This window comes from Gossypium arboreum, chromosome 9 (genome assembly GCF_025698485.1).
Source record: "Gossypium arboreum isolate Shixiya-1 chromosome 9, ASM2569848v2, whole genome shotgun sequence".
Lineage (NCBI taxonomy): Eukaryota > Viridiplantae > Streptophyta > Magnoliopsida > Malvales > Malvaceae > Gossypium > Gossypium arboreum.
The window spans coordinates 74,165,444-74,191,890 of NC_069078.1; the positions used below are offsets into that span (position 1 = coordinate 74,165,444).

The following is a 26,447-nucleotide window of genomic DNA, read 5'->3' on the forward strand; positions in this document are numbered from 1 at the left end:
AACACTTAATTTCACATGCTATATTTAAAATTTAGAAATATGGAGCACAATTAATTTAATTTCATAATTAGTTTGCTATTATATTTTATTTTGAAGTTATTAAATATAATATAATTCTAGAAGCAATATTTTCAAGCTCTACAGATGAGAAAAAGATAAAAGTTGAGAAATCCATCAAGTTTAAGTTGGAGAGAACTGAAAGAAGTTCGGAGTCTTAATCATCCGCCAATCATAATAATAACACCTCAATAAGAAACACTGCCTTTTTCTTTTCTTTTTTTTGCCAAAAGCGCGCACACATACATGCGCACCATCATGTCATATGATCCCTCTTCAGTGACTTAGAAAGTTTGAGATCTTCAAAAAATGCAATGCTAACATCTCCAAAAGGAATATGGCACTCCACCGTAGCATCTTCAAAACCTTCAACAAAAGCCATTTTCTCATGATGTTTCGTGCTTGTCCTCTGAATCTTGAGGTGCCCACTTATAGAAGTATATGAACTGTATTACTATCTGCAAAATGCGATAAGGTTGTACAAAGTGTAGGAACATACCACTAGGCTTTGTTACGATGCCAAACTTGAGTATGGATCTAAGAAGGGGTATGCTCATTTTTTCTTTTTCAAAATTCTCTTGTATTTGGAGCATCATCACCCCATACCCAAACATGAGTGTTGCACTCATATGCTTCAAGAAAAATGAAAATTTGGAGTAACATAACAATCAGGTGACTGCAGCAAATAGCAACTCAACTAACGAGGAGAAACAAAAAAGCAACTTTAGAGAGATCTAAACATTAAAATGCACTGCTGAACAAAAAGAACCAACATCTTCTATTAAATGACTCTACAAAACACATCGATTAAGAACAGTTAAGATGAATGAAACCATAACCATCCTTAATAAGGATACGAAAGTATCAAGCAGAACACATCCTCCTGCATCCACCAACCATGGTAAATTTGGTCTGATTCTAAACCAATCCATGCTTCTCACAAGTATGCTATTATAGAGAAAGAAAAATAGGAAGGGAAAGAAAAACTGGGACGAGTCAATCTCAATAAAAAGGCCAATATGACTCAAATTAAGTCAAATTGTAATGATGAGTAGCTACCTTGCAACATATGTAGAGTTTCCAACCAAAGCAAAGATAAACATAAAAGGGTTAAGTCCCTGCATGCATGGAAGAACATGTCATTCAAGATTCAGCCCCTCCATATAAATTGACATAATTACAATATTTCCCCACCCTCCCTCCCTCTCTTCCTCAGGCAGGGTTCCTCTTCCGCCTTTGTTTTCAGTTTTTCAGTTTTTTAATTTGGGTGGCATCAATAAGGAGCTATATTTCAAGTGCCATGCATGTGCTGCTAGCTTCCAAAGCAATTCTTTATTTCAACAGGCTAACCAGCATATGACAAAAGCCTTTAACTTCTTAAAAGCTTTATAATAAAAAAATCTTCTTAAATCTGAAAATGAGCTCTAGAGGCAAAATGTTTAAGTTCTAACATGGAACTTTAGAGTAATGAAAAGCGCACAAAGGAATTGGACAAAGTTTTTGGGCAGAAAAAGATATTTATTCTAACTAGTTTTAATACAAAAGCACTTCCCAAAATATAAATAAATAACCTCCATTTCAGAGAACACCACCGATCAAAACCAAACAAAATGTCAATAAACTGCAATGTTTGTTCCAGTGCATTAAACAACCATACCCAAATCCATGCTCGTGCATGACCATTTAGAACTAAAATATTTAAAGAATGTACTTACCTCTACATTGCCTCTTTCAATCTGCAAAATTGATCACGAAAATTACATTAAATTCAACAAGACAAATATAAGATATGCTAGTTGTCAGCATAAAACAAACAGTTGCTCATACTTTTATTAAAAATATGCTTTGTGAGAAAATAACATTCTATTGGCGCATGCCATATAATTGTTATAAGAGAGAATATCAGTGAACTCTGCTTGGAGAAACATATTAATGATACTTGAACTTGTCAAACCATTCAGCTGACAGAATTAAACTTCTAATAAGAACTTGTTGATTCTTATAACTCACCGAAGATTACAATGTGATCTACTTAAACCCAGAGTTTCAGAATTACAGAAAATTGAGTCAAATTAAACTATCATGAAAATTGTGACAATTAAAAAGTGATACGTTATTATGTTTGGCTAAATCTATAGTTTTAACTGGAACACCCTTTGCTGTGTCAAACTTTAGTTTCAAGAGGTAGTAAGTGGATGGCATGTACTTGAGCAGTTTCTCTTGCAAGGGAAAGGTAGGGCTAAGAACAAGGTATCCCAAGTAATAATGTAAGCTTTTAGGCTAGGTTGGACCTAAACGACTATGCATAAGAACCATGTTATAAACTTCTAACACAAGTTCAATCAAACAGTGTAGTTCAAAGTTCAAAGGATTCGAATCAAGTAAACAAAAAGAATATTTAGCATTTAAAACCTTCCATGTAGTGTAAGCATGAAAAGCTTTACTAGTTATGTCAGTGTGAACCTTACATTTAAGCAAATTTGGGGAAGGCGTCCACCCATGTAAATAGCTGCCATTGCCCAACCAAGAAAAGTTCCAACCTTGCTGCCTCCTTCAAAACCATTGTCTCCTAATGATACAGCATTTGCCTGAAATCCAAATTACAAATAATTCAGTAGTTATTGATACTTCTTCTCCTCATTAAAGTTATTTAAGAAACCAATATGAATTCAATCTAAATTGAAGAAAAAGAGCATAAAAACAAAGAGATAGAGCCAATAAGCATTCAAAAATGTAGCTTTTCCAGTCCCTATCCCTAGAACATGATAGCATCCACTTTAAGTGCTTATCCATAACAAAAATGAATACCAAATTTTGACATGCAAGAAGTCAAATAAAATACATCACACAGGAGGTATAAGCTAAATAATGGTTAACAAACATGTTGAATAGAGGACCAGGAGAAACTGGTGACAAATTATAAATTACCTAAAATGGTTTACAATCTGGCCATAAGTGTAAGTTTGCTATTCTAGCAAATGGTTGCACATAGAGCAATTTCATTGCAGATTGAACCTACCTGGAGGAGCTTTCTTCCTGTTTTAATCACAAATCCTTGATTTATTTTCTCATTCCCTATGTAAACTTTACTCACGGCTGAGAGCTGGAAATTAAATAAGCTGATGAACATTACTGCAGACACCTGAAACAAAAAAGGAAGAAGAAGAGACAATCTCTATATTATGTTCCTTTAGGACATTTTGGGATGTTAGTTCTCTAAGTTACGCTATAATCACCAAGCATAACAATGATTTGGTGCTTGAAGGAGGGGTAGATTGTTTGGCAACATATGCACTGAGCAATGGCTCTTCAACTAAATTTCCTGAATGAGGAGAGGTCATTCTTTGTGCAAGAAGGGATCCGGCTGTTGGAGTATGACTACTTGATAGAGATCTTGCTGACCTAACACATAAATAACAAAGAAACAGAAAATTATTAAATAATAATAGTATGCAACATTCAGAAGGGCATAGCAAAATATGTAGGGTTTATTTTCCCTCAACCGATCGATGTGACACACATCTTCAGATAGTTCAATTCATTACATATCCTATAGATCACAGTAAACTTGGTTCTCATCACCTTAGGATCTCAAGAAAGAAAAAAAGAGAGAAAACTAGCCATAAGTTTATCTTAGTCCATGAAGCATGCATGCCTCTATCAGTTGCGTTTTCTTCATAATAACTATTATGGCATAAATGGAATTTAACTAATATTTCTATTTAGAACTGCACAGCTATAGTAATGTGGTTAAACCAATTCCAAGTCCTTGATTGATGGAAATTCCATCTCTTTATTGGGTGGAGGAACCAATTCTAAGTTAGTGGCGCCAACAAATTTAAAAAGAATCAGAATACAGACACAAATAAATAAATGAAAAAGAACCAAATTGTGTATTCCTCATTTTATAGAAAATACAGGTAATATGAGAGCTGTAAGGTAAATACTAATTACCTGTAGTATAATTCTCTGCCAGGAGAACTCTTTGGAAGGGGAATAGGAGAACTTGATCTGTCAACATCAGTAAGTTGTTTCACACGAAAATTGCTAATGCTTTTTCCAATCTTGTCCACTCCCTCAGGTTGGTACTCTTTCGAATCCTACACGTGAAACACATTGGGGAATTCTGGAGTGTAGCATATCAAAGAAAAACAAAATATATAAAAAACGATAATCAAAAGTCAAAATTCAATAAAGAACTTTTAATACTACTGCAAATGCTTTCAGTGGTTATTCTTACGTTTCCTTTAATTCGTTGGAAACTAAAAAAAGGTGTGGGAAAGAGATCTCCACAACCATATTGAAGGTAAAGAAAAAGTTACTTAGACTTGATCCATCAAGTTAAGACTTTCAAACAGCAAAAATGGAACATACCAAGTACAAAATCAGCGCATAATTTGTATACTAAAATCCACCATCTGAAAGGATTACAGATTTGGCTACTCAAAGGATTACAGATTTGGCTACTCAAATCCACTATCTAAATATGCTTATTTCCAAAATAAAAAATGCAAAAGTTTATGCCTGTGGACAGTATCATACCTTGACATACAAGGTCAAATGCCTTGCAAGCTTAAGTATTAAATTTCAAAATGATCCGATCTTGAATTGTGTTAATCATATCAAGTATAATGAAATATAATAATATCTTTTTTCTAAAAACCAGAATTAAATATAATAATAAATTAATTATGCTACGTGCCTCAAATTCTTAGAACAACCTCTTAGTGGATGATGCCATATTAAGATTTATCCTAAATGTGCTGTCCAAACACAAATCTATTAGTAGAAAAGGTAAGGAAATTTGTTCTCAAAAGCTAGGCTGAACAAACAACAAACTGAAGTACTTGGACAAGTTAAGACCACAAAAAGAATGCTTTAAATTCTCCTGATACAAAAGTTTATCATTTCCATTCATTCTTTTCCTCCTTTCTTTTATGGATTTCCAGTAAACTTGAGTACTATTAGTTTCCATTGATATTGATTTTAAAAATAAAATGAAAACAAGTCTTACCTTTATGCTTCTTAACTTGCTAAAGCAATAAAATCCATTTAGACACATAACTCCATAAAAGACCATACTCTTTTTTCTCTAACTTTTGACTTAATCAAATTAAAAGACTAAATACGGGGTCTTGTATATCATTTAAATACAGCCCGAAATACCACACAAGTTGGTTTTCTTTGAATGAAAACTCTCAGTCATCTGTGCTGCACACTATGTACTGTAATAGCTTGTTTCCTTTATTAGGTTCACTAGTTTCCAGAGTGCAGAGGTTTAACTTATTTGACTCTGAACAGGGATGAATGGTAACATAAACTTTTCCAAGAAAAATAAATTTTAATGTCTAACCTTGTTGCACATATTATTGTACTTTAATCGAGGATAAATGTGACCATAGTATACAGCTTGTGCTGCCAGAATTAAGGTAGTCATTGTATACAACTGCAGTTTGACATCATTGCAAGAAGCCCACGTAAGTCCATAGTTGAAAACATTAGAAAAATAAAATAAACGAACGACATTCTGAATGTAGAAAATGTTCTTACAACTGCCATGTAGTATTGGGTTGGAAGCTGCAAAGAGAAGCAAAAAAGTTTTAGCAAACTGGTTGTAATTTGTAACAAAATCCCCCATAGAAAATAAAAATAATTATTTTCATTTTAACTCGTGAAAATTCATTCTTAACTATAGTTTAATACGAGAAAGTTTTTCGAAATAAGAAAACATTGTTCCTAATCTGAAACGCCTTTTAGCAATGAGTACATGTTTTACGATTTTCATGAGTTATGCTTTTTACTTTTTGGTATTAAACAAATGCATTTATCAAAGAGAATCTAAAAGTGATAAGAAATCACTTTTTACGTGAAACAAGCATTTTGTCAGTTTTAAATAAATACAAGGTATAACTAGCATTTAGAAAGCAAAAGTGAGTAATGAAAGTAACAATCAAGCACATTCTTTTATGTGAAGAAAGTAGACATTGTCAGTGAATCTCAAAGTCATAAAGGTAATGCAATGAAAGGAAAGAGTGTTAAAGTAACAAAAAAGTTGTTTCGTTTGAGAAGCACAAGAACAAGGCAATAAAAGAGGTAGGTCAGTAATAATCTATCAAAATAAATGGTAAGGTCATCAACTCCTACCAGACATATCATTTTTCTATTGGTATTGCCAGTTCATTTCAATGTACTGTCATGATTCTATCACTAAGTTAGAAAATTTGTTTATACATTTATATAAAAATATCACATGAATAAGATCAATTAGATTTCAAATATAAAATATTTATAAATTGTATCAAATAAATTTCAAAATTTGACCTTATTTTCTTTTTTAAGCCTTAAATAAAATTTTAAATTTATTTGCTTTTTTACCAGCTGCTACATCATATTTCGAATGGTAGGGGCTGAATTTATCGGAAGACACCGATACAAACTGGAATTCATACCGGAACAAAAAGTTAAGTTGGATGTTCTGGTGAATTACCGGAACAAGACATTCCGGCCGTTTTGGTACAGAATTGACTTCTCTGATAGATAGACACAGTAACATCAGAAAGGGATACAGGGGGAAAAAACAAAGAGGATACTAAAAATAACAAAAAAATAATAATCCAGAAGCAAACATGTAACTTACAAACAAAATATAAATAATTAGCGTGTCAACAATCAAGATATATATAAATCTTAAATAACACATGAATCAGTAGATTAAAAAGAAAAAAAGAAGCACTCACGGTAGCAGGCTCAAGAACACAACCGAAAAGATTGAAAAGATCCCTGGAAAGAGAAGGTACATCAAGTTAGAGAAACACAAATGGTGATAAATTGCATTTGGTAAAATAGGGAAATATAAAGGGTAAAGAAAGGATAAAGTGAGAAAAAGAATATGCACCCAATAATCCAAGTTATCAAGAAACCGAGGGAGAGGCCTTCAACGGATTTCTCCTTATAGTTGGTGATAATCTGAGGGATTTCAGCGACGCCCCAACTTAGTACACTGATCAACCCCAAGCCAAACGAAACTTGGTCTCTCGGGCTGCAAATACAGTCGTCTAAGTAAACTCTCGCCCATTCCCAGCATTCCCCACTTGTCCCGCACGTCGCCATTGTCTTTGCCTCTGCTTCTGCCTCAACCTATTATCTCTTACTTGATATATAACGCAAACTAGTATTTATTCATCAAATCGCGCCTTCTTTGGAAAATTTCCTTTTCGGTACAAACGTCTTCTTAGGAATGAATTAACTACTAACAAATCAAATAAGACAAGTGGATTGACGAGACGAGATTATAAAGAAAATCACGGGTCTTAGATGAGCCTCACTGAGATAATACAGAAGAAAGGTCTGGGTTGTTGTCTTTACATTGGTTTCATATATGTATATATATATTAAAAAAGCGGGTAGGAGTCGGGCACTTTTATCTTGCTCATATCCTTTTCTACCGCTAGTTTCCAGCCTCTGCAACTCACTCCCTTAATACTTTCTATTATTAATTTTTTATTTTAACAAAACATAAAAAATATTTAACATTTATCCTTCTATAATAAAAATCTAAGAAATAAAATAAAAAAAGTATTAGATTTAAAATTATTTTTTAAAATTTTTAAACAAACACGACTTTTTCGTTATTTTCCATTTTGCATGAGGAAAATAAAAATCACGTTTATTTCCTTAAACCAAATAATGCCTTTGGGTCTCCTGAATTAAATTAACTTTTGCATAGTATTGCAGTTAAAATTCAAAGTAATGATGACTAAAATGGTCTAAACTTATCCAAGGTCTTAAAAAGCCATGATTTCAGCTCTAGAAATGTGTTAAAAGCTAGTTTGGCATTATTGTACAAAAAGTTGTAGTTAGAAAAATACTATTTATTAATTTCAAGTATTTAATATTATTGTCAAAATTATGATTAAAAGTGTTTATTTTAGATAATCCATTGGATAGTAAAAATCTATATAATAACAATTACAATGACTATTAAGTAATTTAAATTAAATATATAAGCCATATATTAGATATTAATAATATAATGATAAATATTATTAGTTTAATAGTAAAATAGATGAAATTTTAACAAAAATTTAATTTATTCTTTGATCTAACATATAAATACTATTTTGTTAATTTTTAATAAAAGGGCAAAATATAATCCGTTTATTTTTTTTTATAAAACAATAGATATTATCATTTCTTTTCCTATAAATTTAAGAAAATACTTACATGAAAATTATACTCAAAATATTATAATTTTGAAACTCAATTTTACTATTTCAGTGATGTTATATATACAATTTTTATTTAGATTATGGATCAACATAATAAACAAAACATTGAAAACCGTTTCATCTATTTTCTATTTTATATCATAATATTATTGTGGAGATCTCGATCTCTGGTATTTATTATATTTTTATGGCAAGATGAATCTCCAGTAGTTTATTATAATGTTTCACATCTGCTCTAATCAATCATATCTTATTATAATGTTTAATATAAATGACATCCATATGTGCCTGATATACTGTTAATATGTTTGGTTTTTTATTCTTCTTTGATTACCACTCTTTTTTGTTTGTTCTTGGGGACACTTTTGTTACACTCATACTTCTTTTGACTTCTTTGATTGCTTTTTTAAAGTTTTGTTGAAATTTTGAGTGAGCAATGCAATCCATTTCTAAAGTTTTGGAAGTCAACACTTTTTTCTCCTTTATTTGATTTCATCAAAATTCATTTCAAAGATATGAAGGGTTTCAATGAATTCATCTATCTACAAATTCTCAATGTCTTTTACCTTCTCTATGGTCATGACTTTGATAGAAAATCTATCAAGGAGAGATCTCAATACTTTTTTTACCAACTTAGTGTTAAAATATTCTTCTCTCAGAGCAAATTTCTAATTCGATAGGTCACACCGTTTAACATAGAATTCATCTATGGTTTCTGAATCTTGCATCTTAAGATTCTCAAATCTAGTGGTCAGCATTTGCATCTTGGATTGCTTGATAGTGTTGGTTCCTTCATGTACAATCTTAGAATATCCCAAGCTACATTAGTAACTGTACACTTTGAGATTCTCTTGAATTCTTGTTGGTCAACTCCACAAAAAATAGTATACGATGCTTTAGAGTTAGCATTGAAAAGGTGTTTCTCATCTGTTGTCCACTCCAGCTTAGATTTGGCCACTCTTCCAGCTTCAGTTTCCACCATGAGAGGTTGTCATCTAGTGAGAATAAGTGTCAAGCCTTTTCATCAATAGACTTAATATGAGCCTTCATTCATACTTTTCAATAGGTGGTGGCGGAGCAAGTTTTTTTTTTTTTTTTTTTGGGGGAGGGGACAGAATTAAATTATATATTTTTACGATTATAAAGATGCAATTTCACCATTTTAATAGTTTATATCTTTATAATTTTTAAAGGATTAAATCAAATTTTTATTATTCTTAAGGGGCCAAAGTGTAATTTTACTATTCGTAATTTAAAATTATATAACCGGAACCCCTGCCAAACCCCCCTTGGCTCTGCCACTGCCAATAGGCATAATTTTTACAATCTGACTGTCAGTATATATTTTTCCAAGTGAATTAATTTCATTGGTGGACTTGAATCATTTCACGACATCATCACAACTCAAAGATTTATTTCAATAAATTACGACTCTTTCAAATAAAATAAATACAAACATATTAACAGCATATCTGCAAGCAGATATTGGAAGCTTTGATCTCATAAGCATAGGTCTAGCAATAAGTCATAAATATTTAATAAATGATTATGATAAACCATTTTGAGCATGATAATGAGCAATGAAATGTTCAACATAGATTCCAATTGACATGTAATAATTACAAAAAAAATTTGAAGTAAACTCTCTTACATTATCTAAACGTACTAACATGATAGGTTGATCAGGAAAACTTGGACTTAGCTTTATAATTTGAGCAAGAAATTTAGAAAAAACAATATTGCAAGATGAAAGTAAACAAGCATGTAATCATCTTGTGAAAGCATCAATTAAAACCATGAAATACCAAAATGGTTCACATGGTGGATGAATAAGCCTACAAAAATCTTATTTTACTTTCTACAAAAAAAGTGGAAGATAAATAAGCTAATAATCAAATTCCCTTGAGTACAAGAAATACAAAAATAATCATTAGGTAAAAGGATTTGCTTTATCTTTTAATATATATATATATTCAATAATACATCACATTATGGTAGAATGTACATGACATAATTGATCATGCAAAAATATAAAAGTTTTAGAATCTAAGTATTTCTAATGTGTAAAATTTGGTTCCACAATCTTAATTTAGTGAAACATAATCCATACAATAAACTTAAAAGTTACTCTAATATGGATTTCCGATTTGAAAGTATATCACTTGTATTTATTGTTTCAACATGATACCTGTAGCTACATATATATTTGAAATTTTAGTATATTTCTTCTACTAGAGTATAATGCATCTTCAATACATGATTGTGTTTCATTTGGAAAAATAATGAGGACTCTTCCGGATCGTTCATTTCATTTGCACAACCAAATATGGTATTAACACTAACTTCAATTATAAGAAATCTATACTGTTGCGGTACCACTTTCTAGTAAGCATATCTCATCCTCCATAATATGCTATTTTGCATTATCTAAATATATAAAAGTATATTTGAATAATTAGAGAGAATGGTAGAAAATATATATCATAAAATAAGGATATTTAAACATCTCTATTGTCACTTCAAAAAAGTTAGAAACACCAAAAGGGTAATAATAAGTAGGATGAAAAAGTTCAGATAAATCCACATCAACGTTTTCTCCTTTTCTTTTAGGGATACTTTGAAAAGATCAACTAAAAATTGTAGAGTGCAACATATTACAGACCAATGACCTTTAGTACCACCTCCATAACATATAGTTTCATTGATTTGCACCTTATTATTCTTTCCAAGATCTATCTCATGCTTGAGAAAATGTATCCATAGATAGGCAACTTGGCAAATAAACGATAGGGCACTCGGGTATTTTAATTTTTCATCAAACCTCCGTAGATAAAGAGATTTAGTATATACATATATATATCCTAGGCAGTTTGTGTACTTTTTCCCATAATTTATCCCTCTTAATGGAAAACATTAAAACTCGATACCAGAGGATTATTTAGAGAGATTATTTATAAAATATTGAAGGGCAAAAAGGTTAAGAGCCTTCTGCCGACACCTGAAACATCCAGCAAAGCACATTTCCTTCAAAATGCATAGTTTGAGGAGTACAGAATAAGATAGTAGAACAGAAATGTCACAAAAAAGTTCCCCGCAGCACCATAAGTTTCCAACTCTGATGCTTAAAGACCTAATCCAACAGTGCGACCATCCCTTCGTCTAAGTCCGGCTGTGTACTGCTTCTCCAAATCCAGCTGGAGCTCCCGCTGCTTCTCTGCATCTTGATTGTCAGCTTTATGCTCCACCTTCACATCCCCTTTCACACCCTACAATCGGCCATAGGTACCAAGGCAACCTCAGACTTCAAATATGTGTTAGTATGTGAAGGAACTAATCGATAGAATGCATCATAGCACATGCAATAGTTTGTTCCGTACATGGTTGCAATGACCGACTTGTATGGCAACCAAGTTGCTTAGTGAAAAACAACCAAAGCATAAAAAGAAAAAAGGGTTTTACCATGAGTTTATTGAACTTCTCTTGTCGCTCACGATCACCAAATAGTGCAGTATCCCAGCGATGACCAGACTGCCATCAACCAAATATATAGATACAGGTAGCAATCTATTTTGAACGCAATAAATTTCCAATAATCTTGAAAATCTAGCTAATACAGCAGAAATACCTCTTCTGCAGGAGTGCTTTTCTTGCTCCCCCACAGCAATTTCTTTTTTTGCTCCGTTGTCATATTACTGTGGCCTGCCCCAATGAGGTTCCTATTAACTACATTGACAATCAATTCAGTTACGGTGTAAAAGCAACAGGGAGAAATAAGCTTTCATGGAAATCCACCAGCCAGCCTTTAATTTGCCAAATAATACAAACATAATGACTTAATAACTACTATCAGATAGGAAATTGTCGTAAATGACAAATGAGACTCCGTTTAATTAAAGCCCATGATTATTAGAGACAGAAGTATGGTAAACTTTGATGCTTCATGTCATACAAAAGACGAGTAAGAAAGATAGCCAATTATAATAATGTCTGATATGATAGCATATGTTCTTTGTAAACCTAAGCTTCAAATAATTTATAAAAAGAGCATGCCATTGACTCAAATTTCCATCAGAGACTACAGCTACTTCCATGCTTTAATTCCAAACAAATTGTTCATTAATGCGTTTCGAGCTCTAAGTTCAAATAAGAAAGAGAAAGATAAAGATGGGACCCTTAAAGCGAATCTTAAGAATACCTAATTCAGCAGCTTTCATTGCAGCAACTTTTGCAGCATTTAGGTCGTTAGTGATGTCAACATTACTGCTATGGACCTGTCCCCTGGTCACTCTTTCAACTGTCTCCTCAGCTTGCTCCAAATTTGACAATTTTTCATCACCTATAGTATGAGAAGACATAGAAACTAATCACATAGTAATAAAATAGTGGTAGAATAAACATCTACTGGGAAAAAGTTATGAATTTAACTGCTTCTAAATTTTAAATCAAGCCTCAGAAAAAAAAGCCACAATATCTATGATTACCATCCTTACCATAATCAGAGCCCTTGCCCAAGCTAAAGAGTTTCGACTTCTTAGCTGGAGACTCCTGATTTTTACTGTCAGATATAGACTTGTCTTCAAACTGCTCCTTTCCTACTCTACCATACCTATCCTTCTTTTCCACATTAACTTCCCCTTCATCATATTTCATTCTCTCCTTCTTTGAAGGCTTCAGGCCATCCATATCCTCGTGCCCACTCCTGTAACCATCTTTAGAGGGACGTTTATCATTGTCCCTCTCCCTCACAGAAGATGAATCATTCCAATGGCCCCTGGATTCTTCATAAGAAGTGTGATCTGCTTTTTTATCTCTCCAGCTTCTATGGTAGTCCACTTTTTCATCTCGACCATCTCTGTCCCACCTCCTTCGATCTCTATCCATCTCTTCAGAAAGAGAGTTGCCATGTCTCCTACCAGAGCCAACCCTGTCAAAAGACGAATCCTTATCCTTATAACGCTCTAGAAATGGTGATTCTTTCCCCTTGTCCCTGCTCCTATGTCCAGAACCATCATATCTATCACGAGAATATTTTTCAGCATTTTGTGAATAGTCTTTTGACCTACTAAGGTCACTTGCTTGTCTTGGATGATCAGAATGATTGCTAATTCTTGATTCTCGATCAGAACGGGAGGAAAATCTATCATACTTGCTATCTTCATCTGCACGCTTGTCATGCCTGGAGTAACCATGAGAGCTCCTGGAAGACTGTCGATCGGAATATCTATAAGAATCACCATTTCTACTATACCGATTCCCACGAGAATCCCTATCCAACTCTCTCCCATCTCTCCCCGGTCGAGTATCAGCACTTTTTTCCAGATCATCCCTTGAAACTATGGGACTAATGCTGCGGTCACGCTGGGGAGAACTTCCTGTAAACATCAAAATCAGAAATGGGATTTTAGAAATGTGACATTTTTTTTTTTAATATAATTCAAACTTTCAAGGTCCAGAGTTGGAAGAGAAGAGAAACATGAATATTTTGTGTCAAGATGATAGTCATAAAAGCATTTGCTTAAAAGAAGAAAGATATTTGGGCTCTTAAAATTGAAGGTTAATGTTTCAGACATTAATTCATTAGTCCAACAGTCGGTCAAGTTCTGAATACCATAAATTAGTCAAGACTTGTAAAATGGATAGGCTCTATTTTGTGTTTCTAAAATTTACTCCTTACATACAAATAGCAATCATGAGTAAATATATTTGACAGGCAAAATCAATCGAAAAAAAAGCTTCCACACATTTCTAGTATGATTAAAGAATTTTAACTCTCAATGCAGGACAAAATCAACCGAAACAAAGCTTCTCATACATATTAACTTTCATGGTTTGTATCATCATACCTAAATATATTAACCAAAATAGTAAGGGTAACAAGCAAACAGTACATACAGATTTGCTTATCCCAAATTCTGATTCAAGCGATATATAACCAGCAGCAAAGACCAAACAATATCAAAAGCAATTTTTAAAAAATGACTATTCTCAATTTAACTATAAGGAATCGTGACAAACCAACTGCTTCATGCAAACATAACTGAGCATCAGAGTGATAAATTGACAACAGAAGGGTCGGACTCACCACGTATTTATGACCCATGTGACACATGATGGAAAGGAAGAGAACCTTTAGGCAAAAAAGGGTATGTGGCAGAAAACTAAGCAGTCAAGAAAGTCAAGATAAATCTCCAAGCAAACTAGGAAGTGAGGTTTTCATTTTATGTTCAACTAAATTAGGTCATTATTGTGGTCACAAGGTTTACTGTTAAGTACCGCTTTATGCTTGGGTTAGGTGTATTATAGCACTAAAGAGTTATTGGGAATTTGTTTCCCCTATGTTACTTGGACTCGGGTGTGTTGGATATGGATCTGTGTCAGGCATAGGTATATTTAATTTTTTCTGTCTTTCCATGCATTCGAAGGATCCTTGGAAGGTCATAACCCCATCCTCATGTCAGATGCAGATGTCAGACACAGTTCCAGAAAAATGAAGAGTCAGTGTAACAAAGGTTTTCTAAACAAGTCTCAGTTCACACTTGTGGGAGGAGAGTAATTATTCTTCTTAGGCATTCATATTTTAATCGTTCATTACCTTTAGACCCTAGAATAGACATCAAACCTAAACCAAAATCCACAAGAAAGCATCCTTCGAGTTTCAAGCCAACCTAATCCAAAAGAAAGAATCCTTCAAGCTTCAACCTAACCTTGAATCACTGTCCATACTACTGTTCATATCCCAGACCAAAAGATAGATTCAATCCATTTTCTGTTCCTTTATCTTTTTCTTAATCTTATATCGCCCTCAAAACTGAGTTTTCCTTTCTAAACCAATAAAACCCTTAATTGTTTTTAGTTAACTGTGATGTCCTTCCACTTAAGGAAGAACGCAGATTTAAACGAGTGCGAAGGTACAAATTCAACAAAGAAGAACGTTCAACAAGAACCAACAAGAGCATAGAACAAAAATTAACAATCAAACCTTCAGATGAAGATAACCCGCTGACTGGAGAACGACGCCTATATTGTCGGTTAGATGAGTCAGTAGAAGGCTTACGAAATGCTGTTTTTGCATCAGAACTATTAGGCGAAGTCTGTAAATTGGAGTCCATGAAACCGACTTGCCTAAAATAATACATATTTCTGCATTAGTTTAACATAATAAAGCAATAAAGGAACAACACGTTCAAAGACAACCTATTACGTTGGCTGCTAACACTAAGAAATTGATGTTATTGGAAGAAAATAAAAAAGAAAAACTGGATTTTCCTTTTATTTTTTGGGCGTTTGTGAAATCAAACCTAGCTCGCTTCGTTACAATCGTGGAATAATTATAAATTACAGAAAAAAAATCAATAGAAAGTAGGGATGAAAGATTTTTTCGCTTAAAATCATGTTGAGGCAGAGAATCGAAAAACCCCACACAAAAACTAAACAAATCCTAAAATACCTAACCACATACAAACCAAAACCCAAACAACAAATAAATAAAGAAATCGAATTATATATTAAGATTACCTTTGAATTGGTAAAGGCTTGGAGTTTGGACAACGTTTAATCTCGCGTGCGATGCAAAATCAAGATGGAAATCTGCATGAAGGAGAGGAAAAAAAAGCCAGAGCTCAGAAAAAATCAGTTATGCAGTACGGCTAGCACTCTTGCAAGATAAGGAAGAAAACAAAAAAGTAAAACGAAAGCAGAAGGAGATGAGGGAAACGAGCGAAAAAGGAAGGGAAGGGTCCTATTGTATCAACTATTCATCCCGGTGATGACCAAATATATATAATCCAGTAAACAGGGTTTTGTAAAATATCGGTTAAATTGAATACACCCTAAAATTAAACCAAATAAACCGAAATAATTTGATTATTCGGGTTTTTCTTATCCGGTTAATTAATTATGGTTAAATTACACTATTAGTCACTCAATTATTAGTAAATTTTCTTTTTAGTCATTAAATTATGAAAAGTTGGTCATCCAACTATTCAATTTTGTGATGTCTTTTCGGTCTCCGGTTGCCAAACAATGTTTAGATTTTAAAATTGTCATAATAATAACTTTAACTCTCAATATTTATAAAATATTTCTATTTAGTCTTGATTTAAAAAATCAATCCTATAACATTTACATATTGTATAATTTAGTATCTCTTTTTCTGCAGTTTTGTAAAAAGAATATCAAATTACACAATATATAAATATTGAGAATTAATTTTTTTTAGCTTTTTAGTTTTCAGCACTAGAAAGATCATAATTGTAAAAAGATTTTTTTAAGAATTTTTATGTTAAAAAAATGGTTCTCTAGTATTTAAAAACTCAAATCTTACTTGTGTCAAACAAAAAAAATTATATAAAAACTTTAGTGCTAAATACTAGTAAGAACAGTTAGGGCTTTTTTTTGTGACAAAAAAGAGCTCGAAAGCCACTACCTTGATTAACCTGAATAAAAAATTATAAAGTTATGGATTTCACTGAGATAATCCATTTCAAAAAACAAATTACATTTTTAGCTAATACAAGTTTACAAAGATGATCTGTCGCATTGTTCTTAGATAGCCCAATCCACCTAACTACAGACTTGGAAAAGAAATCAAGCATATCGATGGTCTCCTTAACACGATGAGCAAAGATAGAAATATCCTCTTTAAAATTCCAAACCCAATTAACAATGCTTGCACTATCAGATTCGAAAATGACTTTCCCAATGTTCTTCGTGCGAGCCAAATTAATGCCTTCAATCAACGCGCAAAGTTCAGCCCACTCCACAATCATACGCTCATCCTTACACACTATTGTACCCCCAAAACAAAGCCATCACAATTAGGGGTGAGCATTCGATCGAATCGAATCGAAAATTTTTGAGTTAATCGAGTTTTCGAATCTTATTTTATCATCCTAACTTTATTTGAAATTTTCTCGAATCGAGTCGAATGAGATGAAATTCGAATCGAATCGAATCAAATATATTTGTTCGAGTTAAGTTTAAAAAAAATAACTCTAGCATTATTTATTTTTATGTAATTTTTCATAAAAATAATTTTCTTTAAAGTTTTTAAACATGATCATACAACAAAAACTAAAATAAATAAATAAATAAATGCAAGCAACACAACATCAACCCAAATAAACAACATTAGTCCAAAAAACAACAAAAACAATACAACAATATTATAATAAAAAAATATAAGTAAAAGTTTTTAATTTGAAGGTTTGAATGAACTAGAAGAAGAAGAAGGATTTTAATTTTAGGATTTTTTTTTTGAGAAAAACAGAGTTTAAGGTTTGGTGGAAATGGAGAGGAGTCTGAAAGAATAAAATAATAATTGGAATTGGTTGCTGGGGCATGGCATGGGGGTTTGAATTGATTTGGAGGAGGAATTGGGTTTTGGGAAAATAAATTTTTGGGCAAACGGGCTTGGGGTTGGGGTGGGGAAAAAATGGGATAAAATAAAATATTTGGGCTTAGGGGTAATTGGGTTTAGTAATTAGTAAAAGCCTAAAATTTAAAAAAATTTAAAAATATAGTTTATATTCGGTTTATTCGAATTATTCGAGTTATTCGAGTTATGGGAATTCGAGAATTCAACTCGACTCGAACTCGAAATTCAAAAAAAAATTCGAGTTGATTCGATTAATTCGATTAACTCAATTTGAATAATTTGAAATTCGAAATTTTTTTTTATTTTTTCAAATCGAATCGAATTTTGCTCACCCCTAATCACAATTGTGCATAATGTCCCCAAATCCAATCATATCATCAACCACCGCAGCATCAATATTTACTTTAGGGAAACAATTAGGTGGCTTTTCCCAATGTTGAGTACAATAAGTCTTAGGAATCATTTTCTCGTTAATAAAGTTATGGACCCTAAAATCAGAAGCAAGAGTCTTAGCCCGATCCCAAATAACAATAGCATCTTCATCATTGCCCCAGAAAAGGGCATTGTTTCTGCTATTCCAAATATTCCAAAGGGTTGTGACAAAGCCTTCGAAAGCCTTCCTATCCAGTAAGCGCATGGTTTTTTCTATCCAATTGATACACCTCTCGTAATCAAAGTCCAGCAACCGACCATCAATCCCACTATAAGAGAGGATCACACAAACCTTCAAACAAAAGAGCATGGATGGTCGTCTCATCCCTAGCACCAGACCTCAAGCATCCACGATCAACACTTTACTTAAAGGATGAGATCTTTACATTTTTTGGAAATACTTCATGCCCCACCCTCCAAGCGAAAATGTAAATTTTAAGGAGACTCCGAAGCTTCCAAACGACACTCCAAAAAAATTGATATGGGTCGAAACCAATTTGCTTGAGAATAAGCCAAGAGTAGGCAAACTTTGTAGTATAAATCCCCTTCCTATTATGAAACCAAATAATCATATCTGGCGGCCCGTTAGGAATGATAGGCAACTCACAAATATGTTTCACCATTCCTTCCCCATAAAGCTTATGGACACGTTCGCCATCCCACTTAAGTAGTTAGATTTCTATAAATCGTAGACCACCCTCTCCCAAATACCCTCACAATGGCACTGCATGGCACTACAATTAAGACCTTCGAAACCTACTGATCTGACCCGATCCTCATATTCATGCCATCCCCGACTTGCTAACCAAAATCAGTTTGCTGCCGTTACGATACTAGTCCATGTAAAAAAAAGTTTATCCACCTCTTTCAGGTGGAACACTTCACCATCCAAAAAATATTTGACACTAAGAACTTGTAAAAAAATGGTATCTCTGTGATTGATAAGGCGCCACACTTGTCTACCAAGTAATGCAATATTGAACAGCCTAATGTCTTTGAATTTAATCCCACCCATACCCTTTGGCGTGCATAAGACATCCCAAGCCATTATAGCCCATGCTCGGCCCTTTGACCTATTGGCCCACAAAAAACTTCGCATCCTAGAAATCATATTATCGATTATGCCCTTGGGAACACAAAAAATTAAAAGAACGTAAGTAGAAAAATATTGTAATACAACTTTAATAAAGACTTCTTTACCACTATAGGATAGTAGCCTTTTCGACCAACTATTTATCCTATTAGAGAAACGATCGAAAATGTGTTGAATGCTCCAGCTTTATTATTACCGATGATAAATAGAAGCCTGAGATAATTTTTCATGGTCTCACTAACAAGCATCCGGAACCATCTTTCCATCATCTTAACAAAAACATCATTTGCAACATTTCTAGTTACTCTTAGATCAATCGAAGGTTCTGAACCATAAGTCTGAAGATTATTGATTTCCAAACCTTTATCAACAACACCACGAGAATCCAAAAACATCTCAACTACACATATATAAACAAAGTTTAGCAAATCTATAAAGGACTAGCCAGAAACATGTAACATGCATACTGTGGTGTAACTCATCTTTTAATTGTCCGAGAATCGACTCAACTTAAGCTTTAATACTAACTCGTAACACCTCAATCCCCATAAATCGACTGAGGCATTACATAAATAGAAGACAAACTTAGCTCAATTTTTAGTTCAATTGTGATCCATAAGAACTTCACTAGGTGAAGAATCAGAAAACATCTTCAAAACACAAGTTTATTAAACAATATACGCTACAGGATAAAAGTAAATAGATTTAAATCTTTGGTTGAAGACTCTTCTTTAAAATACAATACTAGTAGTAACGATTACTTATAAAATAGTTTGGCGTAGACAAGTAGAAATCATTTCATAAATCATAACTTAATAAACTTTAACAAATCCCTCAATGGGTAACATTCTTATAAAGATGTAACTGAATAAGAAAGATATTTATTGCATAATTAGTTTTAGAATAAATTTATACACCACCCCTAAAACATTTGCATGTTACAAACAAAAACAAATGAAACTCACTGTAGATATTGCTTCTTCTAGATAAGTCACTTCAAATAGCCTACGAAGAAATATCACCTGGAATAAGGAAAAAAAATGGGGTAAGTTTGAAATAACTTAGTGAGTTCCAGCTAGGAAAACTCAACACTTAAATAAGAACATATTACACTGCAAGTTCATAACACAGACTAATACACAGAATTCAACACGCCGAGACACATGGGCGGACACTCTCATCACATTGGCGAACACGTAACCATGGCGTATAACCTTTTAGGCGAATTCTCACATCTGGTGCATACCATCTTTCATAACATTATGCGCACACTTATATCTTTTCCTCCAAAGAAAATTATAATCTAAATAGAATTGATACTTCTTTATCAAACACGATCTTTTCTCACACTTACCTTTGTATCACAAATATCCCTTCAGACAAATTCATATATGCTTTCAAAACTCACTAGGGCAGATTCAATATACCAATCATTAATTCTTAACAAATACGCTACGTTTATCAACATGAATTATAATATACTTCTTAATAATTAATCATTCTTTTAGAAATTGACCGATATACGTATCACACAACACATATAGAATCATATTAACTTATTCTTTTCGATAATAATAAATCATATAACACATACAAAGACATATTAACTTACTCTTTATACAATATTCCTTGGATTGAACCTCGAATCCCACATATCAGAACAAATCTTACGTATCAAATAATTTCGAACACCTACGTGTTCCTGTGAGTTCAGGGCTCTTTGTCATGGTTAACAATTAACATGTTTACCGTAGGCAGCACCCATAACGTTAGGCTAGTTAGCAACTAACATGCCCTACCAAACCTAACACTCATGCCAACTGACAATAACCAACATACCCTACCAGTGACCGCCAAACTAGTTAACAACTATCACGTCCTACCAGTGCCAATCATATATCCCCATCTTGTTAGCAACTAGCTTGCCCTACCAGTAGTCACACTTATCTACCATTCTGGTTTGTAACTAACATACCTTATCAGTAGCTCACTGTATCTGGATACCGAGTTCATATCCTTAAGAAAGTCATATATGTTTCATATCACGATCATGCGCACACACAGCCAATTTCATATAACATATTTCCAATATTCCAAGGTCATGCTCTCACCTAGACTCTAACTATGACAAACACACTTTATTGTTATATGCAAGACAAAGAAGAATAGCATAGTCTAGAAATTCATCGGTAATCTCAATGAAATTTGCTATACTATATCTACTACTTCATGCATAACTTTATCTTTCGAATCGGTCAGTTGCTTCTTCTCCCATAATGAACTATACTTAACAGGATTTCAAAGTATAACAAAGCAAAAGAAAAGAGAAAAAGAATCCTCACTACAAAGGTTTTCATTGATATGTATCTCATAGCTTTCTCTCTCAAAGCTAACACGTAGATAGCATGCAATGCTAACTGATCGCCTCCAATCATACTAACGTCTAGAGTACTGTAGTAAAAGATATGGATATATAAGGCAGTATACACAAGTATACGGGTCTAATTTTAATATAGTTATAATGGAGTAGGTGAGTACTCCGGTGATCGTACCCAAGATAGGTGAGTGCTAGATTAATTTTAACCTAAATACTGAAAGACCTAATTCGTACTCTAATTTAGTTATAGTATGAAAGTAAAATACAATGAGTTTTTAATATTTTTGTAATAATAAAATAAAATAAAATAATAATAAAGAATTAAAATTCAATAGATCAAATAATAGAATAAGTGAAATATGCTTATGGGTGATTAACTCACTTCAATAATTCCCATCAATTGTCATTTCGGGTTCCTCATCAATCAACTAGCTAGTATCCCAGCAGGATTTTCTGATCTTCCACTCAAATAATGAGTCAGTAATGACTACTTATCTTCTAACCTTATAGTTCAGACTAGTTTGGGGTAAAGGTGTTCACGGATAGGTCAAACCAGTTTTGGGTTAATTCTCACATTAATGACTTCCTAGGGTTGTCAGGCTTAGGGTCTAGGTTCTTCCTTTCCCAAACAACTGATCCGTTGAGTAAACTTATAAAATAGTTAGTAAGTCACACATCCGCTCGTTAGTCCTCAATAGAGGGATTAGTTCCTCATGGTTTTCATAAACAATATGGAATTGATATAAAAAGAGAACATGATAAATAAATTGAGGTGTAGAGTTTAAGAAAACACCTGATTTATGTTCAAGATGAATATGAATCCATAAAGTTTGATTGTCTTCATAAATCAAATCTCTCGAGATAAAATAAGAACAACTTGAAAATAAATCTAAAAACCTAAAAGAAAGAAAATTTGAACTAAAATTAAAAGTAGAAACTACACTAAAGAATTGATGTCTATAACATGTGACAAAGGAGCCTATTTATATATTTTAGGTGGCTGTGGTCCTTAACCCTAGGTTAGATGATGTTCTCGAGCTTTAAGTTTGATTGTGCTGACCAAAATACCCCTTGACTCAAGTTAATTTTTGTCTAGAGTTGATGTCACGACACACTAAGACCTATGTTGTGACAGAGGAGTTAGTATACTCCTATTGGGATATCTTTATGGATATGTCACGACACCTTTAGGCTGTGTCGTGACATCGAAGGTAGTTTTGTGATTTCTTTATTCTGCTCTTTATGTTGTGACACTGTTCATTTCGTGTTGCAACATAGTGACCAATATCGATTTAGTATGCCTTCTAATGGCCTCTTGCACACTTACAAAGTTCATTGGCTCATCCTTAGACTTCATTCGACCCTTGAGATCAATAAAAGATTCAATTTATACATTTTATTAACTTTGAGAAAACTTACAAAAATATAATTAAAACTTAATGGAAATGATTGCTTTCAAGCTCCTAAAGTGCGAAATTAGTTTAACTTGCTACACTAAATTACAACAGATCACTAACTCATTTTCTAACATGGCCAACATAATCACTCTAGATAAATCGTACATTAAAATAATCATTAAAATTCCATAAATTCCTAACTAGGCTTAATAAGGAATTAACTAAACAGAACAGTAGGCACAAGTGCATAAATAAGAAATAATCAGATTCACAATCCTACAAATCATTACTAGCATAAACAAACAAAAGGACTTAATATACAAAAATTTAGAAAAGAAACACTTTTGGCGGGTTCCTCACAATGACCACTCCAAAACGCAAAACTACAATTTAAACTTCGCCCAAAAAGTGAAACATAACGGATTTACCTATAAATCAAACAGTCCACTACTCATGGTTCACAAATTATACAAATACCTCAGTGGCGAATAGAACATAAATCAATCTTACCTTGACTTAAATTTTTACTTAACTTTCAGCCCATACAAATCACTAACAAGACTACGCTGGGCGGGGTATTACAAACCTAATGGAGAGAGATCTAGATCTTGAGTACAAATGTGAGGTTGTTACACTGGTAAATAGTAAAACTTAAATAATTATTTCTACAAGATTGAAGATAGTGAATTATCTCTTTGAGCAATGCCCCACAGACTAGGTGGAAATCAAACTGCATAACTGATTGTGTTCGCGTTTTTGTTCTTCAACTGTTATGTCTAGCAATTATAATTGCTTATATTTTTCTTGTAATAATCGAGTGTTTTCTTCAAATTGGCATCAGAGTTTAACACTTGACATATTAAGTGGTGTTCTTGGTGTTGATTCTTGCTTGAAACAGAAGGTTCATCTATCTCTCATCTCTTTATGTTAGATGGTTCCAACTACACCTACTGAATATTAGAATGAATGCATTCATCAAGTCTATGAATGAAAAGGTTTAGTGTGTTATGTTTACTGTTTAGGAAGCTCCATCAAACTGACGCTTTTGACATAAAAACTTCTTAATCTAAGCTCATTTAGACCATTGAAGAAGAGAAGTTGGCTAATGCAAATTCTAAAGTATTGAATGATATATTTTTTAGAGTTGATGGCAAAGAATTCAAAAGAATATCCAATAGTAGAATAACAAAAGAAACCTATGATATCCTTCAGATTGCTAATAAAGGAACAAACATCATAAAACAGTCTAAGTTGAAAATGCTTACAACAAATTTTGAGACTACCAAGATGCAGGAGAATGAGTCTATTGGAAAGTTTTATGCAAATATGTATGATTTGTCCAACTAAGCTTGTGCACTTGGCCATGAATACTTTAATTAGAATTTGGTTAGAGAAGTTCTTAGATCTTTGCTTAAGAGATTTGTCATCAAAGTCATTGTCATTGAGACCAAGAAAATTGATAGGATGAGGATTTATGAATTGATTATATTATTGCAAACATTTGAGGTCAATCTTGATGAATCAAGGAGGAGTATATCTAAAGGTGATCTATTAGAATTAAGTGATCCAAATCATTATTTAAATAAAATACAGTGGTAAAATAAAATAAAAGAAGAATCCATATAGAATTACATTTATTTTATTTTATTTTAGAATAAGGTTTTTTAAACCTTATGAAATTCCATCTATTTGATATTAATTAGAATAAGGTGTTTTAGTATTACTAGAATATGGCTTTACAAGCCTATAAATAGATATAGTCTATTCCTCTTGTAATTGATTCGAATTCGACATAGTGAATTTTCTTTTCCTCTGCTCGTGGTTTTTTCTTGAAAGGACTTCCACGTAAAAATTTGTATGTTCTTTATTTTATTTTTATTTTATTTTTTTAAGCAAATTGGTATCAAAGCTTCCGGGTTATTCATCTCGATCACGGTAATAGTATCTTTGAAGTATGAAATTTCGCTGTTGGATCGCAACACCATATTTACGTTGTGGCAGAATAAGATGTAATCAGTTCTTGCGCAGATGAATCTGGAGGATGCCCTGCTAGGGATAGATAAGATGCCTTCGACATTAACAGATGAAGAGAAGATGCGTAAGGATCGAAAGGCATTAACACAATTACATCTGCATTTGTCCAACGAAATTCTGTAGGATGTGATGAAAGAGAAGACTGCCGCTGTATTATGGAAGAAGCTAGAACAAATATGTATGTCGAAAACTCTAACAAGTAAGTTACATATGAAACAGCGTCTTTATGTTCATCGTTTGGAGGAAGGTGCGTCTGTACACAAATATTTAACAGTGTTTAAATAAATTCTCTCAAACTTAGAGGCCATGGAGGTTCAGTATGATAAGGAAGATCTAAGGTTGATTCTACTTTGTTCGTTGTCCCCGTCTTATTCAACCTTTAGAGACACGATTTTATATAGCCGCGAGTCTCTCACAGTTGAGGAGGTTTATGATTCTTTAACTTCGTATGATAAGATGGAGCATCTTGTGGTTAAACCCGACTCTCAGGGAGAGGGTCTCATTGTTCGTGGGAGACAAGATCGGAATGCTGATGATGATCGTGGTAGGACAGAAGAACGGAATCCTCGTGGTAAATCTAAGGGTAGGTCAAACTTTTCAAACAAAGGTAAAACTTGTAACTTTTGCAAGAAGAAAGGGCATATTAAATCTGAATGTTATAAGCTACAGAACAAGATTAAAAGGGAGGTTGCAAATCAAAAGGGAAAACAACCAGAAAATTCTGGTGAAACTGATGTTGTAGAAGACTACAATGATAGTGAACTTCTAGTCGCTTCTGTCAATGATTCTAAAGTAAGCAATGAGTGGATACTTGATTCAGGCTGCACCTCCCACATGAGTCCTAATCGGGATTGGTTTACAACTTATGAAACAGTATCTGAAGGTGTTATTTTGATGGGAAATAATGCTTCATGTAAAATCGCAGGTGTTGGAACAATTAAAGTTAAGATGTTTAATGAAGTTGTTAGAACATTTAGTGATATACGACATGTTCTAGAATTGAAAAGAAATTTAATTTCGTTGAGTACTCTTAATTTAAAAGGATACAGATACACAACAGAAAGTGGGGTTTTAAAGATTTCCAAAGGTTCTCTTGTTGTGATGAAAGGGCAGAGAAAGACTGCTAAGTTATATGTTTTGCAGCGTTCTACTGTTACTGATGATGCAGCTGTCGCTTCTTCTTCCTTGTCAAATAATGATATTACTAAACTTTGGCATATGCGCCTAGGGCATATGAGTGAGAATGGCATGGCAGAATTGAGCAAAAGAGGACTTCTTGATGGGCAAGGAATTTACAAACTGAATTTCTGTGAGCATTGTTGGGAAGCAAAAAAGAGTTCAATTCACCAGATGAATCCATAACACGAAGGGAACGTTGGAATATATTCACTCTGACCTGTGGGGGCCATTCAGAGTGCCTTCGAGAGGTGGAGCTAGTTATATGCTAACCTTT

At 33.2% G+C, this 26,447-nt stretch overlaps 2 protein-coding genes across 3 annotated transcripts; both read right to left on the reverse strand.

Annotated features, from left to right (window-relative positions):
* Positions 1 to 54: 54 nt before the first annotated feature.
* On the reverse strand, positions 55 to 7,576 carry LOC108457510 (probable vacuolar amino acid transporter YPQ3). Its single transcript, XM_017756626.2, has 12 exons — positions 6,953 to 7,576; positions 6,795 to 6,837; positions 5,608 to 5,634; positions 5,411 to 5,503; positions 4,012 to 4,157; positions 3,294 to 3,459; positions 3,077 to 3,199; positions 2,526 to 2,645; positions 1,773 to 1,793; positions 1,117 to 1,175; positions 915 to 1,005; positions 55 to 515 (listed from the first exon to the last, which is right to left on the reverse strand). The coding sequence occupies exons 1-12, from the start codon at positions 7,165 to 7,167 to the stop codon at positions 444 to 446; spliced, it is 1,176 nt and encodes a 391-aa protein (XP_017612115.1). The 5' UTR covers positions 7,168 to 7,576; the 3' UTR covers positions 55 to 443.
* A 3,643-nt stretch (positions 7,577 to 11,219) lies between these two features.
* On the reverse strand, positions 11,220 to 16,110 carry LOC108457037 (uncharacterized). 2 transcript variants are annotated; one of them, XM_017755839.2, is made up of 7 exons: positions 15,801 to 16,110; positions 15,265 to 15,407; positions 12,776 to 13,657; positions 12,481 to 12,621; positions 11,911 to 12,008; positions 11,745 to 11,813; positions 11,220 to 11,551 (listed from the first exon to the last, which is right to left on the reverse strand). In XM_017755839.2, exons 2-7 carry the CDS (start codon positions 15,392 to 15,394, stop codon positions 11,408 to 11,410), a joined length of 1,464 nt encoding a protein of 487 aa, XP_017611328.1. In that variant the 5' UTR covers positions 15,395 to 15,407; positions 15,801 to 16,110; the 3' UTR covers positions 11,220 to 11,407. The 2 variants fall into 2 exon arrangements, with proteins under 2 accessions (XP_017611328.1, XP_017611329.1); XM_017755840.2 differs by having other exon boundaries at positions 11,220 to 11,586.
* Between the last annotated feature and the right edge of the window lie 10,337 nt (positions 16,111 to 26,447).

Excerpts from the sequence above, each read along its gene's own strand:
- LOC108457510 (XM_017756626.2), bottom strand. The coding sequence starts at position 7,167 with ATGGCGACGTGCGGGACAAGTGGGGAATGCTGGGAATGGGCGAGAGTT. Across the intron at positions 4,158-5,410 it reads ACAATAATATGTGCAACAAG|GATTCGAAAGAGTACCAACC; the intron begins GTTAGACATTAA and ends TTTCACGTGTAG. Across the intron at positions 3,200-3,293 it reads CCAAATCATTGTTATGCTTG|GTGTCTGCAGTAATGTTCAT; the intron begins GTGATTATAGCG and ends TTTTTGTTTCAG.
- LOC108457037 (XM_017755839.2), bottom strand. The coding sequence starts at position 15,394 with ATGGACTCCAATTTACAGACTTCGCCTAATAGTTCTGATGCAAAAACA. Across the intron at positions 13,658-15,264 it reads CGGGTTATCTTCATCTGAAG|GAAGTTCTCCCCAGCGTGAC; the intron begins GTTTGATTGTTA and ends TGATGTTTACAG. Across the intron at positions 12,009-12,480 it reads AATGAAAGCTGCTGAATTAG|TTAATAGGAACCTCATTGGG; the intron begins GTATTCTTAAGA and ends TTGTCAATGTAG.